The 19,777-nt window shown below is 35.2% G+C and overlaps 1 protein-coding gene across 10 annotated transcripts in view; it reads left to right on the forward strand.

The window, feature by feature from the left end:
* KATNAL1 (katanin catalytic subunit A1 like 1) overlaps positions 1–19,777 on the forward strand; it is a 113,900-nt gene that overhangs the window by 41,843 nt on the left and 52,280 nt on the right. For all 10 annotated transcript variants that reach the window (XM_035719987.2, XM_035719980.2, XM_035719977.2 and 7 more), the window contains 5 exons: positions 2,251–2,419; positions 10,801–10,928; positions 11,297–11,402; positions 15,959–16,117; positions 17,256–17,382. In XM_035719987.2, the coding sequence (XP_035575880.1) occupies positions 2,251–2,419; positions 10,801–10,928; positions 11,297–11,402; positions 15,959–16,117; positions 17,256–17,382 (689 nt within the window). The remainder of the gene's footprint in view (positions 1–2,250; positions 2,420–10,800; positions 10,929–11,296; positions 11,403–15,958; positions 16,118–17,255; positions 17,383–19,777) is intronic.

The following is a 19,777-nucleotide window of genomic DNA, read 5'->3' on the forward strand; positions in this document are numbered from 1 at the left end:
CATTTGGAATGCAGCCTGTGTAAGAGCTTTGAAATAATTCTTCTCCCAACACAGCTTTCCTGAGCTGGATGCGTGTGCAAAATGGACTACAGCAGGATTCCTAAGCAGCTGTTAAATAGCAAGGCGAGGTGGGGAAGGCACAAACTGAGAAGGTAGAAATGTTTCAAGATTCACTACCATTCAGTCAGTCTAAGCAATGAGGGCTGGTAGGGCATGCTCAGCAGCTGACGAGCAGCCTGGCATGCAGCTGTAAGGGACAGGCTTTCTGTTTTGGGAGCAAAAGCTTCAGGCCGGCTGTGCATCTAAAAAGCAGGCCCACAAACAATGATGGACTATTTGAATAACAGGCGCAGCTGCTAACAGAAGGGTAAACTTGACATCTGTTCTGTGGGGAAGAGATTGTTGCTCTCGTTTTATTGTCTTTGGCCTTACCCGTGGGTCTGATTCAGGAAAGACATTTATGCACACACAAGTATATAAAAATAAAAGTAAAGTTCTGCTCTACTACTTTCCACTCCTTCACCAAAACAACGAAAATTTCGTCAGAGTAGTGGTGGCAATGAAACTCTAGGAGTAGAGAGTGTGGCATTTTTAGTTTTTTATCAGTCTCATCACATTTTTAATTTATTGGCAGATGCTCAAAAGACTAATCATGCACTAGAACCAATACCACAATTATATCTTTATATTTGAAAATGCCTCGTAGCCATTGTACTATATGCTATTTTCCAGTTACTTTCTGTGATTTCTTTCTTCTTCCGGGGCCTAGCATGCTAGTGGCTGTATATCTCCTAGTAGGTGATCAATAAATACTTGTTTAGCTGGACTGAACTCCAAGGATTCCTATGTCAGTAGGTAATAACCTAATAGACGTCCAGTTTTCACCAGCTTCTCTTATCCTTAGCAGTTCCATGAGGTGGTCTAATTCTAACAGTCTGAAGATGCTCTGTTAGACCTGCAGTATGTCAACAGTGTTTTACCTTTGTTGCCTCAAGTTTGCATCCTTCTTGGCTTTTTGTCTTATTTTCTTGTTTTGCTAGGTTCTAAGTTATATACATATGTCAGTTCTGATGTCAGGAAGAGAAAGTCCATGATGAATTAGATGAATTAAAAGCATGAAGTTGGAAAGGGATAATAAGTATGGCAAATGGGTAAAAAAAAGGACTACCCATATATACAAATATAAAGGCAGAGTGATAGAGAGAGAAAAGATAGGAAAACAGAGGCACAGACAGTCCAAGGAAGAAGAATTAAGAGATTAGGCACAGAGTGGATAGTGTCCCCCAGCACCTAAAGAGAGACACTAAATACTGTGCTAGGTTAAAATCTCAGAATTTTCCAATTGACATGTTTCGTGTTACATGAAATAAAATGTGCCATTTGTGTGTATTGTTATGTTTACATATTTATCAAAACTCTTAAAATTGAGGTATACTTGGCATTCAACATTATATTAGCTTCAGGTATACAAACATAATGATTCAGTATTTTTATGTATTGTGAAATGATCACCACAGGTCTAGTTAACATCCTTCATCATATATAGTTATCAAAGTTCGTAATTCACATGTGGGAGCCTGTATAATTTGATTTTTTTTCCTTTGGCACCTTCAAAGCATGAATAACGTTTTCACACATAAATTAATCTGTATATAAAAATATTTCATTGTTTAGCCCTACCACTTATAATTTGATGAATGAAATGTTGGATTTTTCTAGTATAGAAGCAGAGGAAATCATCTTGATTGTCAGTAAATTAGTCAACTGTGCAAATAGACATATTTTGAATTCCTGTCCTTTCAACTTTTAATGCTTTTGTAAAAATTGAAGTGTGTAATTGACGTTTAATATATTAGTTTCAAATGCTTTACTTTTTTAAAAGTTACTTAGTTTTGGCTTAGGACAGTAATGAATAAAGTAATTGGCTTTCCATTACACTATTATTAGATGGAAATAGTCTGTATTGCCCTCTATTGGTGATTAAGTTATTTTTTGACAAAATAATTGCTGTTACACATATTTATGTGTTTAAAAATTGTGTCAACTGATATATCTTTACAGAGAAGCACCTTTTTTTTTTTTTTTTAAATGAAAAGCACTTTTAAAAACCGACCTAATTGTGATAGCCATGAATTGGCAAAAGGGGGACAATTGAGATTTGGGGCTTCTTGATTTAATAGTTTTATTGACTGAAGTAGTTTGAAATACTTTTGCCTTTGATTAATTTTCATTTTAATTTTTTCTTACCAGAGCTCCACCTCAGATAAGGCGTCCCAATCGAGAAGTAAGACCTCTGAGGAAAGAAATGCCAGGAGTAGGAGCCCGGGGACCTGTAGGCCGAGCACATCCTATATCAAAGGGTGAAAAACCCTCTACAAGTAGAGACAAGGATTATAGAGCAAGAGGAAGAGATGATAAGGCAAGACTCTCTTTGTAACTCATTCCCTTGAAGCCCATGACTTTTGGTGTCTATTATAATTTTTTTGGCTTTTCAGGGTACCTCGGTTTTGATGTGGAAGAGATAAGTAAAACAGTCTGATTCAAAAACCTAAGCAGTCTTTGCATTTTGAAGACCATTCTGCAATGTTAATGACCTTAGAAGTATACTAAAAAAGAACACACAGAGATTTTTAGTAAGATGGATCGTGGAATAAATATTCAAAATAAAGTTTTAAAACTTAAAATATATTTTAACATGTATTCTAAATTAAAATGAACAATAAATGAAAATAGTTGTAGGGGAAAAACTTATAAGGATGTAGATTTTTTTCTCTTAATGAATTTTCCTTGGTTGGAGTTCACTGTGTATATTTACTTTATCTGGGAAATTGTTGGGTGAATGAACATAGTACTAGGTGGAAATTCTGTCCTGCCCTTAAGATGGATTGGAGGTAATCTTACAGAGTAGGGAGCCAGCCAGGATGATCTGACACATTTTTAGCCTTAATTTTAGTGATGTTGTTTCCTGTTTCCATTGTGACATCAGACATGAATGATGATGATTATTGGATTGCCACCAAGAAGTTTTAAATTCCTCTAGCTAGAGATTCAGGATATGTTCTCATGTTGATGCTGTGATATATATAATGAAAATATAACTTCAGGGGCACCTGGGTGGCTTAGTAGTTGAGCATCTGCCTTTGGCAGAAGAGGGAAGAGGGAAGGAGCCTGCTTCTTTCTCTGCCTATGTCTCTGCTTTTCTCTGTCTCTCATGAATAAATAAATAAAATCTTAAAAAAAAAAAACAGAAAAGAAAAAATATAACTTCTCACTTAATAGCAAGTTGTTATCCTTCAAAATAAGATGCGATGTTTTTATTTATTTATTTATTTTTTTTAATTTTTTTTTTTTAATTTTATTTATTTATGATAGTCACATAGAGAGAGAGAGAGAGAGAGAGAGGCAGAGACATAGGCAGAGGGAGAAGCAGGCTCCATGCACCGGGAGCCTGACGTGGGATTCGATCCGGGGTCTCCAGGATCGCGCCCTGGGCCAAAGGCAGGCGCCAAACCGCTGCGCCACCCAGGGATCCCCAGATGCTATGTTTGAATTATTTTTATGATGTGTAATTTCAATCAGTAGATAAGGCCTCTGCACAAACAACTTTCCCAGGCCTTGTGCATATTTAATCTGTGGTTTGAATAAAATTGTTTTTTTTTTTTTGTTTTTTTTTTTTTTTTTTTTTTAGTATTTCTATTCATGATATATAGATTCAAAGATAGATTCTATTTGTTTTTTGTATTTTGTCAGAGCTATTATACCATAGAACAGTGAGTGATTCTATCTCTGATCCTTTTTGGGATTCGTAAGGGGGCATTAATTGCTTACTTACTCCTGCTGGTTTTCTCTCATTATCAAAAACCACCGGAATGGATACTTAAAAATCTCTGTCTTATGTGTCATCTTTGCTTCCCTTGTTTTTCACTTTTGTTGGCTAATCTTGGTTTGCATTTTAGAGCATAAAGTAGGGGCTGAAGTCCAACTCTTGCTCTGCTAGGAGCTTTTAGGTAAACTTTTAGAACTAGGTGGGGAACTTTCAGTCTTTACCTTCATTTCACATTAACACAAGAGAATAACCTTAGTCATGGCTTACTGGATGCCTCCCTGCTAGGCACCATTTCCAGTGATTGGACAGTAATTCAGGAAACAATCCCATGAAGTAGGTACTCATCTTGTAAATGAAGAAACTGAGGTAGAGAGCCGAGGCCTTCGCCCAAGGTCATAGAGTCAAAGCATGGAGCTTGGAATGGAATCTGTGAAGTCACAAATCTTTTTCCTCTTTATTTTAGGATTTTTTCATATTATGTAGTTATCCGTACCTAACTAGATTAAAAATGGGATTAGATTTGAAAGGAGTCCGAGAACAATTAAATAAATGTTGATTTTTAAATGTGATTTGTAAGCAAAGAACAAAGCAATGAGGCGGCATTTGTTGAATGTCAGATTCTTCTGGAGATTGCAAATTGTCTCTTAAAAATTTCCAAATAATTTTCTAAATTTTATTCTTTCATTGACATGTAAGTACTCAGAATGTCACTGGAAAGTAAGCCCTTTATTAAAAAAAAAAAAAGAACTCTACAGTTGTTTGAAGATAAAAGATGGTTTTTGAGTCACTCTGGACACAAAGGGGACTACAATTTGTAAAAACAAACTCATGCAGAGTTTATTAGAATTTGAAAAGTGTACTTGGTTCAGTTATGGTTATTATGAGCACTCAATGCCCTTTAGAATTTTAGTGTCCTTAAAACTTACTGAAGGCTGTGGTAGGGTTTGAGAATGCTTAGGTGAAACTGACATACCCCCTGCCTTTGAATATGCTATTTTGACAGTGAGTACTTTGTACTGGAGGGCTCCTCAGAGGTACAGTGGTCCCCAGTATCGTTGGTTCTGTGTATTGCAATCAGATTAAGAAAAAAAAAAGCTTAATTATGTAATTATATATTGGTGTATAGTAGCTCATGATCTCAAACGAACTTATTATTTTGTGTCGTGGTCAAAAGTCTGAAAGCTGCCATTGTAATTCAGCCAGCCACTTAACTTTATAGATGTAAAAAAAAAAAAAAAAAAAAAAAAAAAAAAGTGAGGACAAGAGAAATTATATATCTTACCCAAGATTCTCAGTATCTGGATTTTTTTTTTTTTTTTTTTTTTTTTTTTTTTTTAGTATCTGGATTTTTTTAAAAAAATTATTTATTCATGGGAAACAGAGAGAGGCAGAGACCTAGGCAGAGGGAAAAGCAGGCTCCCTCTGGGGATCCTGATGCAGGACTCTGTCCTAGAACTCCGGGATCATGACCTGAGCCAAAGGCGGAGGCTCAACCACTGAGCCACCCAGGAGCCTAGTATCTAGAATTTTTTTTTTTTTTTTTTTTTTTTTTAGTATCTAGATTTTTTAATTTAGTGTTGCAAACTGGGTGATGGGGCAACTAATAATAATAGCAGTAGCAGATGTTAATCTTCCTTGAGTACACTTAACCTGTACTAGCCCCTTTTTGAAGTTTTATATATATATTGATTGGCTTATTTAATTCCTATAAATACTTCTTATGACCTCAGCATAATTTTCCCTGTTTTACATATGAAGAAATTGAGGCACCAGAGTCGTACCTGCAAGTGTGTGGGGGAACTAGGAGTCGAACTCTTTATCACCTGAGCTTTTAATCAGTATGCTAGACAGCCTTTTGTTTCAAAATGCTTATTACTATCATATTTTAATATATCATGAATACTTGTTTCTTGTAAAAGAGTTCCCTTTCATTTTCTTGCAGTGATTAAATCTTCCCCACCCCTCTTTTTTTTTTTTTTTAAACTGTTGACAAGCTTCAGATGAGGTCCAAGCTTAAAAATACTGTTTTTCAGCAAGTAACAATCACTTTGTATAGCAATCTATTGCTCAGCCCTTACAATTTTTCTCTCCATGAGGTCCACAGAGTCATCACAAAGCCAGTTTCTTACCCTGTTTACTTGACACACCTTTGATTGATTGATTTTAATTTAAATTCAGTTAGCCAACATATAGTATATTATTAGTTTCAGATATACTTTTTAATAATTCATCAGTTGTAATACCCAGTGCTCATCCCATCACATTAACATATTTTTATTATGTGTGTGCTTTGTTTTAGTCATACTTGCAGGGACTAGGAATACAGACTAACAAAATGTGACTCTTGGCCTCACGTTGAATATTTTCTTATTGATGAGAGGGAGTGAGATGAATCAATTGACCTTGACAGCTATATTTTTCAGTCTTATTTGAATGTACCTGAGGAAATTTGATGTATTATTTTTTAAACTATTGGAGCCTAGAGTTAGTATAGAAATATACATAGAAATAATAAATGCATTTTTTTATTAAAAAAAAGATGATCTAAAAATATTAGGTAGCAGAGGAAATGTTTTTGTATTGTAACCAAAAATAAATTTAATTCACAAAGCTCTGATTCGCAAGTATTTTTAAGACTATGACTTTATGGTTAATTAACTCTTAGTGAAATGAGCAGTGCTTCTATTACAATCTCATGATTAAAGCTGTATATACTTTTAAATAGAATTCAGATTAAAGTATGGTAAATTATATTCATAGAATTGATTTAAGGTTGTTAAACTTAAAGGACTTCATTTCATTGAGTTATATGTAACAAATGGCCCTTTTTGAATACTTTCCTTCTCATTACTAAGTGTAGGGATGTCTGATGTGAAGAGATACTGTAAACTGAATTGAGAAGTGTTGATAGGTGATTCTACAAATCAACAGTGACTTGAGAAAAACTTTTCTTTTTCTTATGAAGAAAAGGATACTGTCATATGGGTAAACTATTTGATGAATGATGATCATCCAACTAGTAGTGTACTGGTAAATGTTGAATAGTTTTCAGAAAAAAGTGTGTGTATATACACATTCACACATTTATTATAAATCTGATATAAATGATGTATAGTACATAATTTATAAATAATTAAATATATTGTACTCTTTATTGTAAATTCTGTAGAACTAATGGACTCTCACAGAATACCTTTGCTGATTTTTGCTCATCTCTTATATCTGTAGCCAACTTATGGTTGCAGTTAATAGATGACTAAAAGTATAGTTCTTAATTTTTGTGCAATTTATAATGTAAGAGCTGCAGAAATGACATACTTTTAAGTTTCATCTGCATTATTAACATTTTCCCTATTATTAAGTCTAGGCCATTAACAAAACAATAAATCGAGCCCTGGTCTGTAGCATAAGCTGATTTCTGTGGTGTAAATACTTCTACTTTGACTATTTCAAGTTACCAGCATAATGTCACTGACCTCAGAGTTGAGCTGAGCTTGGACATCCCTGAGACTGTGGGCCAGTGATTTTTTTCTTTTTATTTATTACTAATTAGTAATTCTGATGTTGGGTAGCTCACTACCTAGCAAGAGCAGTGACCACTTTGTTAAACAGATCTCATTGTCAGAAAATTGTTTTGCTGATCTGAAATTTATGTCTTTTGTTACTTTTTATTGGTCCTGGTTCTTTCCTTTGGAATGATATAGAGGAAATAGAGGTAGATAGGTCAGTTGGTCATGTGGCTCCACTAGTGTTTTCTTCTTCAGCTTACATGTCTCTAGTGTCCTTGATCTTCCTCTATATGATGTGGTTTTGAATCATTCATTGCCCTGGATATTCTTCTCTGGGTGCAATTCACTTGTCATTTGAAATGCAAGACCCAGAGCTAGTAACTGACTGTCTTTCACTTAATCTGCCTGTGTGAGAAGACATACAATAAAATGCAAAAAACCGTTATTTGTGCTTTAGGCCAACTTGTGTCATTGACTTTATATGATATTGGGTTAGTCACTAATTTTAGCCTCATTTTTTTCACATAGAATGATTAGTCAATACTAATGAAAGCTCATTAACAAAGCTTTCTTGATAAAGGTAATTTTGACGTTAGTAAAAAGATGCTAAAATATTTTCTTTAATGAGGAAAAAGGTCAGACTGCATGCTAAATATCAAATTCTTGCTAATGTTTTTTTTTTTTTTAATTCTTGCTAATGTTGACCTTTGTCAGTTAATGTGGAAATCTAAAGAAAGATTTCTAAGATCATTTCAGTGTTACTGCAGCTTTTATTATTATTATAAATTGTTCAGGTACTATCTTGGGTGAGGTTATCTTTTATTGCCTGAAAACTAAGTCTCTTTTAGGTATTAGTATTACAGTTAATCTGGCTCATTAACTGAAACCACAGTTACTTATGTTTGATGCCCTATTGTAGTGTATCTGAGTATTTGTTTTTTTTTTTACATTGTTTTATTTAAATTCAATTTGTCAACATATAGTATATCACCCAGTACTCATTCCATCAAGTGCCCTTGATGAGTATGTGAGTATTTGTTATGAAGGATGATGGTCACCTTTTTTGTTGGTTTCCCAATGTAACCAAATTAATTAATTATTTTTAGTTTCCCTAAATCTGTTGTTTAATAATCTCACCATTTTGACTTGGAAGAGTTCCCAGAATCTTTTTTGGAGTACTTAATTTGTATTCAAATCTCATCTCTATCTTTGATAAACTTTGGATCCTAGGACAAGTCATTTGACTGATTTAACACCCATATTTCCTCTTCTGTGAATTGAGAAGCTTGACCTTGAGTATTACTAGAATGCAGACTTTCTTTCTCTGCTTCTAGTTCTCTACCCTATCCTTTTTCCACACAGTAGGCAGAAGGGTCATTTAAAAATGTAAATTAGATCCTGCCATTTCCCGATTCATTTAGAATAAAGTCCAAGCTTCTCCCTCTGGCCTTTTGGGCCCTAGGTGAGCTGGCCTCTCTCTGCCTGTCTCTCCAATCTGTGTTTTGTTTGCTCAATACCTTTTAATGACATGGACCACTCAGTTTTTTCATAGCATTTCACAGTTTATGATTATGTATGTTTTTGTATTGTTTACTTGTTACTGTTTCCCCTATTAGACTAGATGGTCAATTGAGGGCAGGTACTGTATTTTTATTCACTAATAAAACCTACTGAAATGTATTAGACAGATATGCTCACATATTTATTATTCTTTTTTTTTTTTTTTTACATATTTATTATTCTTTTAAATCCTCTGATTCTTACTACTTTCAGATAAGTGTACAGCTCTTTCCCTTGGCAGTGCTTATCATGTCTTTTCTACCACTGGACATTCCTATTAAAATGGATGTCTACTTATATTTTTTAATAATTATTTTTTTGGTAAGTCTCAAATTATATGCCATTTGAATCAAGTTATGCTAAGTCTTAGATATATCAGTTTCTGTTGCATTCTTTAGTTGATTTATTTCCAGAAGAGTTTTAAAAATGATTAGAGAATTTCCAGTGATTTGTTTGAATGTGATTTTTAGCCTTTCCTACCTGTATTATAAAGTGTGATTCTAGGCTGAGCTTATTTTAAATTTGTAGATACTATGTTTGTTGTGTAGATATGACACAAACTTACTCTTTTTAATATTGTCAGTATTGGTATCTATCATCTGAAACATAAGAATCTTATTGAAAATTGAGCTAATATTGTCACTGTGCCACCCAGAAACAGTAAAATATTCATTTTTTGTGTCAAGTCACCAAGAGCACTGTTTGGTCATTTACCTAGTTACTTAATGAGTTCGAGCATTTGCCCAAGGGGAGCCATTTTAGTTCTCTGTCAGCACCTATGATCAAGCCTACGGTTTATCTCAGATGAAGTGTGGTAAGAGAGGTTCATTCTGTTTTCTCTCTTCAGACTTAAGCTTAGGAAATTCATGCATTTTTTTGACTATTTTCTCTTTCATTTTAGTATTAGGCAGTAACTGTGGGGCTGAAGCTCTAGGGAGATATTTGGCCCTGTCCCTTGAAGTAGTTCTAGTGGTTAACTATCTCTAGCAACGGAGCGCATTTCATTTAAAGCTTGAGTAAATCTTGGCAGAACCCATAGAAACCAGAGCATGTAATTGTTTTTTAAAGCTACCATATTATTAAATAAAGAATTTAGGATAAAGTATATTGCTTTAGTGGTCTTAATAATACTATTTAAAAAGATCCTTTTACCATGATCATTACAGTCACTTTATGATGTGGTCCAAGGACTTTACTAGGAAGAAACCCTGAATCCTGGGGGGTGAAAACAGGGAAAAGGCTTTGCAAGATGCCGTTCAGAGTCCCAAGGCCTTCCTCCTCTGTAGCCTCTTTCTTAGCTTTGGCGAATCATAGTTTGTAAAGCATTTAAGCTTTAAAAAGTTAGTCATGAAGTGGTCTGATGTTATGCAAAGGCCATGGGCTCAGGGAGCCAGGAAAAGCTGCATTAAAATCTCTACTCAGACATTTAATAATTATGAACTTGCTTAAATTACTTCTCCTGAATCCTAGTTCCTTATTTGTAAAAATAAGGATAACAATACATACCTTGTTGTATTAAATGAGATAATAATATATGTGAGATTTATTGCCGTGTAGTAGGTTCTCAGTAAATTAATGTTGTTTGGGTATATTCTGTATATTCTCTGGTGGTGGTGGAAATTCCCTGCACCCACAAATCCAGAAGTATCTAGTAAGGATCATTTTAGTCTTATTTGAAACTATACCTCCAAAGATATAAATTTGATATGTATAATACAGTTGGCCAATTTATTGGTTTCTGATGAAATCAACAGGGGAGGGTGGCATTTGAGTAATCAGAAAACACAATCTTAAAAAAAAGAAAATTACTTTTAAGATAATTACATTATAATATTTCAAAAGCTCAGTGATGTTAACTAAAATTATCTTGTTATTGACCAGTGCTTTTTTTATACCTGTCTCTAGGGAAGGAAGAATATGCATGATGGTGCGAGCGATGGTGAAATTCCTAAATTTGATGGTGCTGGGTATGATAAGGATCTGGTGGAAGCCCTGGAGAGAGACATTGTATCCAGGAATCCCAGCATTCATTGGTAAGTCTATCAGTCCTTGAATTAAAGTAACAACAGTAATGGTTGGCTTGGTGTGAGCCTTATTATCCATGATTGTGACTTCTTCCTTAATACATGTATAGAATTGACAGGACAGTTCTTCTTTCAGAATATAACCAAGACATTTTACATGTTTACTTGATGTTGACATAACTGACAGAGGTTGTTAATTGAATAACGTGTCCTATTTAATCACTGCAGTATATTTTCACTCATCATTTTATGCAGTATTAATTAAATAGTGCTCTTACTATGACAATTTCATGAATAAAAAAACTTGAAAAAAGTAGTATTGACCATAAGTCAGAGGTGTCCGTGAATAAGCATGAAACTTTGCTACTCTTGTAAAGGGATGACATAGCAGATCTGGAAGAAGCTAAGAAGTTGCTAAGGGAAGCTGTTGTTCTTCCAATGTGGATGCCTGACTTTTTCAAAGGGATTAGAAGGCCATGGAAGGTGAGCATTTATTAAAATAAAATAGGTATAAAAATGATGCTTGCATGATAATGAATGACAACATTGGGCTTCTTTATGCATTTGTTACACAGTAGTGAAGGTTGGGGGAGGTCTGTGTACTACACCCTAAATACCTGGATTTGAATTTGTAGTTGAGGTGTGTCTCCTCTGCATGGCAAGAGAGGAACAGAGTGTTGAAACTGCAGTCTTTAGTAAAGTCACTTGCCTTCAGTTTGCCGGGCTAGGGATTAGCTTTAAGAATTTTCTAGGTATCTGTTTCTGTAAATAAATTAACAAGCAAATTAAATAGTAGATAGTCTTGTAGAATAAATATTTGATCAAATAAATACTTTCTAAAAGTTGGCATATTTCTCACTAATTATTTTGATCACTTCATTTAGGCTTGGTATAATTCTCAGACATTGCCCTCCACTTTAGAATAAAAAGCCTGCTCAGGACTAGTTCCTAAGTCTACTGTTTTTATTTTAGCATATTAAAAAAACCCTTCCAACAATGGCTGCCTGGAACTTTTTTTGGTCTTCATCCTAGGCAAAGGCTTCCTTGAGTCCGATCTATAGAGTGAAATAAAACACTCTTCTGAATTAGCTAGGAAGGTCTGTTTCTCTTTTCAATATCTCTTCCTTGTTTTATATGCCTAAAAGTTAAGATGAGGAGAAATTGTGTATCTATTTACTCAAATAGCTTGGAATACTCATAGCGTTTTGATTGTCTTCTACAACTTAAAAACTTTTATGGACTCTTATAGATTTACCTAATTTTGGTAACATTCCCTTTTTATTATAACTTTTAGAACAATATTTATTAGAGAAAAAAGTCTTAAAATAGGTATTGAAAGAAGTTTTAAGACAGGCATGGTAGGTATAACCAACCTATCTTAATGAGCCTTGTAAGCCTTTACCAAGAAGGTGATTTGCACATGTAGAAAAATCATCTTGTGAAGGATGGACTGGAGATGATCATAAATAGATGCTGATGAAAAATCTGAGGAAGAGGCTGTTGTAAGAGTCGATCTGAACAATGAGGATCTGAACAAAGGCATTTGTAATTGGCTAGTGAAAAATGGGTGGATTTATGAGAGATATTTAAAAGGTAATGATAACATTATGACGGATGGTATGTTACTCCCAAATTCCAGGCTTGAACTGAAGGAGCATGCAATTACTTCTGACACCAGCTACCCCTAATTGGGCCAAATCTTACAGGTTGAAGGTACTTTTCCATGTGATTGTCCTTATTTCAGATGCCAAGTGCAAACTTGGGCATCCCCAGGTCACCCTCACTTCTGGCCAGCTGGCTATAAATTTGGGGGTTCTTACTACCCCCCTTAGGTTTGGTAATTTTCTAGAATGACTCAGATAACTTAAGAAAGCATTCTACTTACAATTACAGTTTTAGCATAGCAAAAGGAGGCAAATCAGAAGTAGCCAAAGGAAGAAATGCATAGGGCAAGATCTGTGAGGATGCTGAAAATGAAACTTCTGTTGTTTTCTGCACATAGAATCATGATGCTTTACCCTCCTAGCACCTGGGTGTGTGACAATCCATAGAGTATTGCAACAGGGAAGCTTGCTTACTCAAGCTTCAGTTTCCAGGGTTTTTATTGGATTTCATTACATAGTCATGATTGGTTAAATCATTGCCTGTGTGTCTCAGTTTCCAGTCTCCCTTCTTTCTCTACGTCTTGTTGATATCCTATGGCTCAAAGCCCCAATTCTTTAATGCCATGGTTGACTTTTCTGGCAAGGCTAGCCACCATCCTGAATCATCATTAGCATAAACTGTATAGGGGCCCACCATGAGTCACCTCAACATAAAATTTCGGGATTCAAATGAACAACAAAAGCACTCCTGTCACTTGGAAATTCTGAGGATTTATAGTTTTCTTCCCAGGAACTGGGGAAAAAGACCAGTCAAATTCTTTATTATATAAGGTGCATACACTATGAATTGGTACTGAAAATTGGGAAGAGGGGCAGATTTAAATAGAAACAAAATATGTTTAGGTAAATAGTAAGTAATTGGAAACAGGTCTGGAGCTTAGAACAGAGTTTGAATTTAAATTAAAATTGTGATAATATGGGTGTGGATGAGATTGTTTAAGGAAGTCTATAAAGGAAAAAGAGCAAACGGTTTGGAATTGCTTCAAGAATATAAAGGGCAAGGGAGGAGGAAACCTGAAAGGCAGTGAAGAGAGTCATGAGTAGGAGGAGCATCAGGGAAGAACAGTGTCATAGAACTAACATAGGGAGGAAGCACTTCAGGAAGAAGGGAATGAACATCAGGTAACAGCACCAGCAGAGGTCAGGGAGAAGGAAAGAAGATATGGGATGAAAAGTGACCACTGGATTAGTAAATTAGGTAGTTTTAATGAATTAGTGGAGGCAGAACTCAGATTGTAGCTCAAAAAGAAAAACTAGTAAGCATGAAATTTTTAAAGAAGGTTGGCTGAGAAGGTAAAAAGTGGATAGTATAAAGGGGATTCGTAGGGTTGAGCAAAGGATTTTTTTTTTTTTTTTTTTTAAACAGGACAGATTTAAGTATGTTTATATACTGGGGGAAAGAGCCAATAGAGAAGGAGATATAGGAAATAGAGGAGATAATTGAAAGAATAATTCATGAGGAGCTGAAATTTATAAATATTGTACTGTGTGATTCTATCTATGTACAGAGACTGATGTTGGAAATTAACTCCTATTGGAGGTGCCCACATGAAAGACATTACAGGAACAGAGAGGGCATTCAAAGGGGACATTAGAGAAATAATGAATTTTGCTATAGCTGTGCTTATACTATTAGTTGTTTTTAGTTTTCAAAATCCATCTCAGTTATAAGCTCCTTGCAGAGCAAAAAAACAGTTACTAAAGTAGTGTTTCAAATCTTCTTTCTGGGTGTCAGAATTCTATAGGTAGTGTAAACCTTAAAAATAAAGCTGTCATCACGCTCCCTGCATGGAGCCTCCTTCTCCCTCTGCCTATGTCTCTGCCTCTCTATGTGTGTGTCTCTCATGAATAAATAAAAAATCTTAAAACAAAACAAAACGGGACGCTGGACGCCTGGGTGGCTTAGCGGTTGAGCGTCTGCCTTTGGCTCAGGATCTAGTCCCACATTGGGCTTCCCGTATGGAGCCTGCTTCTCCCTCTGCCTATGTCTCTGCCTCTCTCTCTCTCTGTGTCTCATGAATAAATAAAATCTTAAAAAAAAAAAGCTGTCAGTTATTTTATCAGCAAAAAATGGGCTTATTTGAGAATAGCAGAGAATTACAATTTGGGACAAACAAGCTATAGCGATAGCCAAGTCTGGAGAACAGAGGAGAGGAAAACTCTTTTTTATAGAGAAAAGGGAAAATTGGGAGGTTGTTAGTAAAAGCCTATTTGAGTAAAGTGTGAGGTTACAGTGTAATGGTTTTTCATTGGCTGGGTTATGACACTCTTTCATTGACTAGGCTGTTGCCAGGGGGAGGGTAGGGGGTGGCGATAGTAGCTAACACAGCATAGACTTGCAAGATAGGTCTCTTCCAGTTGGGTCTGCAATTGACTAAGAGTTGTAGAGCATGAGAGCTCCCCCTTCTGGCTTCGTAGCTCTATTTTAAAGGAGTCTTCCATTAATTTTCACACTAGAAAAGGGTTTGGACAGTTTCTGAATTTGTGAAACTTTATATGTGCATAATTTTCAAAATTTAAATCTCCAGAAACATATTAAATAAATAGGACAGAATTCTTCTTAAGATTACCAACTATTATACAAAAGAAATGTGATGTTCACTGGGTATCTGAACTCCCATTGAAAGTGTGAGAAGAAAATCCAGTATTCTTCAATAGTAGAGGATTGGTGTTATTGAATAATTTTTACTTCTAGTTGATTTATTTTTACAGAAGCATTTTTGTTTGTTTTCAAAGATGGTAAGTAAAATTTAGTTTTTAGTCTATATTTAGTGACTCTTTCATTACTAACACTGTTTTATATGAACTATTAATTGTCTAGCACATTAATCTGATAAAATGCTAGCTAAATTGATTATTCTTGAATTGCCACTGGATTTTAGTTACCTTCTTAACTAATAAGTGATCTCTACTTTGTTTAAAAACTGTGTATTATGTTTTGTGGAAGACAGGTTTTGTCTCTTTGAAGGGCAAGGAATGTATAATTCTACTAGATGTGGTAGGAAATGTCTTAATTTCATTATGTTTAAACAGAGCAGTCACTCTTAAGCCATGCTCAAGACTATACATACTTACCTTCTTCCAGGTAGAAAATTGGGTAGGTTCTTTTTAAATATATCAGAAGATTTCTTACTGTCTGGGCCTTTTGTTAGCCCATCCCTGAGTACCTCTCATTTGAGGTATTTTGTGAAATCAGTCTGCATTTTTTTTTAATCTGTGAAATGATACTCATGTCAAATGCACCATGAGTGACATGGTGACAGTTGAGTTTCTTTTTTCATGGGGAAATTTTTAATGTACATCAATAGCTGATGATATTTTATAAGAATACATTTTAATTTGATAAAACATTTAATACAGATTTTGAAATTTCAGGGTGTACTGATGGTTGGACCCCCGGGCACTGGTAAGACTATGCTAGCTAAAGCTGTTGCCACTGAATGTGGCACAACATTCTTCAATGTTTCATCTTCTACACTGACATCTAAATATAGAGGTGAATCTGAGAAGTTAGTCCGTCTGTTGTTTGAAATGGTGAGTGATGATATATTCAGATTTCAAAGTACTGTTTCTGTAGGCGAATGATATCCCTTTTATATCCATTTACCTAGGGATCTGTTTTTTGTTTTTTTTTTTAAGATTTTATTTATTTATTCATGAGACACACACACACACACACACACACACACACACACAGAGGCAGAGACACAGGCAGAGGGAGAAGCAGGCTCCATGCAGGGAGCCTAATGTGGGACTCGATCCTGGGACTCCAGGATCATGCCCTGAGCCAAAGGCAGACGCTCAACTGCTAAGCCACCCAGGTGTCCTGGGATCTGTTTTTAAAAGGACTAATGGAGTTGTAGTTGAACAGTTCTTGACACATGAGTAAGGTATAAGGTGGTGGCTTTTTTGGAGGGTTGATGTGTCTTCAGTGTTTCTTCCTCTCTGAGATAAGGGCAGCTTATCCAGTGAGGGTGGAAGACACTTTGGAAGTAATATGTATGGTTTGATATTTCAGGATTTCTAATGAGCTGGTTGAGCTGAGTATATTTTAGTATATATTTTAAAAATCAGAAATTAGGCACCTGGGTGGCTCAGATGGTTAAGCATCTGTCTTTGGCTCAGGTCATGATCCCTGGGTCCTGGGATCGAGTCACATATCAGGCTCCCGGCTCAGTGGGGAGCCTGCTTCTCCCTCTCCCTCCTGCTTATGTTCTCTCTCTCAGTCTCTGTCTCAAATGAATAAACAAAATCTTTAAAAAAATATATAAAAATCAGAAATTGACCTATCGTTAAAGTTTTCCTTTTTCATTAGGGACTTGCAGTAGTTATTTAAGAATATGTATTTGAAGATGGAGATTGATAATTTATCTTTAAGAAGATTTATATTAGGAAATTTTCAAACACAAAAGTAGAAATAATAGTACTATGAATCCCCATGTATCTGTCATCCACCTTCACCAACCATCTAACTTTTATTTTTAGAAATATCCATTTTCTGATATAAATGATTTAATCTCTGTCAGTAATCAAATGGTGGCATTAAAGCAGTGAGAAATTTCTGCTTTTTTTTTTTTTTTACCATTATTTTAGGAGGAGGAAATGTCATTAAAAAATTCAGATTATTTTATGAGCTTATTGAATGGTTTCTTTAAAATGTTTTTTTACAAAGGCTAGATTTTATGCGCCCACTACGATCTTCATCGATGAAATAGATTCTATCTGTAGTCGAAGAGGAACCTCAGATGAACATGAGGCAAGTCGCAGAGTCAAGTCTGAACTACTCATTCAGATGGATGGTAATTGATATTTAATTACTGTCCACAAGCTGTTATATTTTCTTTTTGAATTTTGTGTAGATTCATATTGGTGGAAATTCTCAGTGAGTGGACTAAAAGGCAGCCTGAATTTATTTGTAATCATTTGTTCATCCACCCACTTGTTCAGTTTGTTCATGCACTGAGATAGCATTTATTGCATACATGTTGTGAATCATGTACCATTCTAAGTTCTGAGGTTACAAAGAAAAGGAATGTCATGGCTGGTAAGGGGTTTACTAGGACTGCAGAGGTTCCAAAGATGTGGTCCAGGGCCCCAGGGATCTTTAAGGCCCTTTTAAAAGGTCTGCAAGGGTAAATCATTTTCATGATAATAGCAAGACTTTATTTGCCCTTTTTCATTCTCATTCTCTCATGAGAATACAGTGAAGTGTTTCAGAGGCCACAAGACATTTGGGATGCCATAATAGATGGAAAGCGGAAGCAGATAGGAGAATCTAGCTATTCTCTGTTGAGTCAGACATTAAAGAGATTTACAAAAATGTAAGGAAATGCCACTGTTTTTACTAATTATTTTTGGTTTTGAAAAATTATATTTTCCACAAAATGCTATTTATATTAATAAATAATAGATTTATTACTTTAAAGTGAATTAAAAATTCTGTTTTGATTTCTAATAGTAAATATTGATAGATCTTTTCTTTTTTAATTTTTATTTATTTATGATAGTCACACACACAGAGAGAGAAGAGAGAGGCAGAGACATAGGCAGAGGGAGAAGCAGGCTCCATGCACCGGGAGCCCAACGTGGGATTCGATCCCGGGTCTCCAGGATCGTGCCCTGGGCCAAAGGCAGGCGCTAAACCGCTGCGCCACCCAGGGATCCCAATATTGATAGATCTATTCCATACACACAAAAGCTCTGTGGAGCTCAGTCATTCTTAAGAGTATAAAAGTAAAAAAAAAAAAAAAAAAAGATTATAAAAGGATCATGAACCAAAAAGTAGAACTACTGATGTAGTTGGGAAGCAGGCAACTTAACAATACGTCATAAATTGTATGGTAGAACTAAACTCTGGGTGTGGTAAAAACACAGTAGGAAAGGCACCACCCAGACTAAGGGAGTCATGGAAGGAAACAGCCAAGTTGGGCTTTGAAGCTTTGGTACTTAATCAGACAAAGAAGTGGCATTGAAGGAAGAGAGTAATGGGCCAGAGCTGCCTTTAGAGCTTTATTACTGTGGTCGTTGTGTGGCAAAAGTAAAATGTGTTTAAAAAAAAAAAAAAATCGGGCAGCCCTGGTGGCGCAGCGGTTTGGCGCCGCCTGCAGCCTGGGGTGTGATCCTGGAGACCCGGGATCGAGTCCCACATCGGGCTCCCTGCATGGAGCCTGCTTCTCCTTCTGCCTGTGTCTCTGCCTCTCTCTCTCTCTCTCTCTGTGTCTATGAATAAATATATAAAATCTTTTAAAAAAAAAAATCTAGAATGTGTTGTTTCAAAACCGCTATGGTTATACAGAAACTTTGGATACTTACCGAATACTTACAGTGTGTGTCATATATAGTGTCAGGCACTGTAAGGATACATAAATCAGTGTAGTATGAGTCCCTTCCCTTAATGAGTTTATCATTTTAATTTCTGCTAAAGTATGAGAGAAAGAAGTGACTATGTTATATGTTGAGGGAAGGATCTAGAGGAGAAACACATTAGTTGTTTTAAAAATATCACTGAATATAAATTTAGTCAGCTGAATTTCATCAAGGGGTATTTGTGACTACTGTTGATTATTAATTGGATAGCTTGATTCTTTGTGATAGTGATTGAAACAGGAGTTTAGTAATAATTTATTAGGAAAATACCATATTGAACTGAGTTGCTTTAAAGTCACTACTTTGTTGTGCCAGGTCACAAATACAAACTTTTAGCAATAAAGTTTGTTAATTTTTGATGTTTTGGGATTTTTTTGTTTTGTTTTGTTTTGTTTTACTGCACATTTTCCAGAGTTTCCATTGGGTAACCTGAAGCTTTGTATTCTAAAACTTTGGTTCTGAAAAAGTAGACTCAAGGTACATATGTTTGATTTGGTATAAAAAAAGTGGTATTTTCAGTACTATTAGGTTCATTCTCAAATTTTTTGTTTATTTTTTTTCAAGTCACTTAGAAGTTTGAAGGAGAAAAATGTTTGCAGTATATTATGATTGCATGCTAGTACATTAGTAAAAGTGAACCTTCTTCTGTTCTTGAGAAAATAAATTAAACTAACAACTAAAATAATTTTTTTTTGAGGGACTTCATGATTTAAAAAAGGGATAAAACAGCATAATCTCCCATGCCTTTTCAGAGCAACTACATATTCATTTTCTTCAGAAAAAGATGGGTTTTCTTATTGGATTAGAATCCTGTAATAGATTATATGA

Source organism: Canis lupus, chromosome 25, assembly GCF_003254725.2.
Source record: "Canis lupus dingo isolate Sandy chromosome 25, ASM325472v2, whole genome shotgun sequence".
Lineage (NCBI taxonomy): Eukaryota > Metazoa > Chordata > Mammalia > Carnivora > Canidae > Canis > Canis lupus.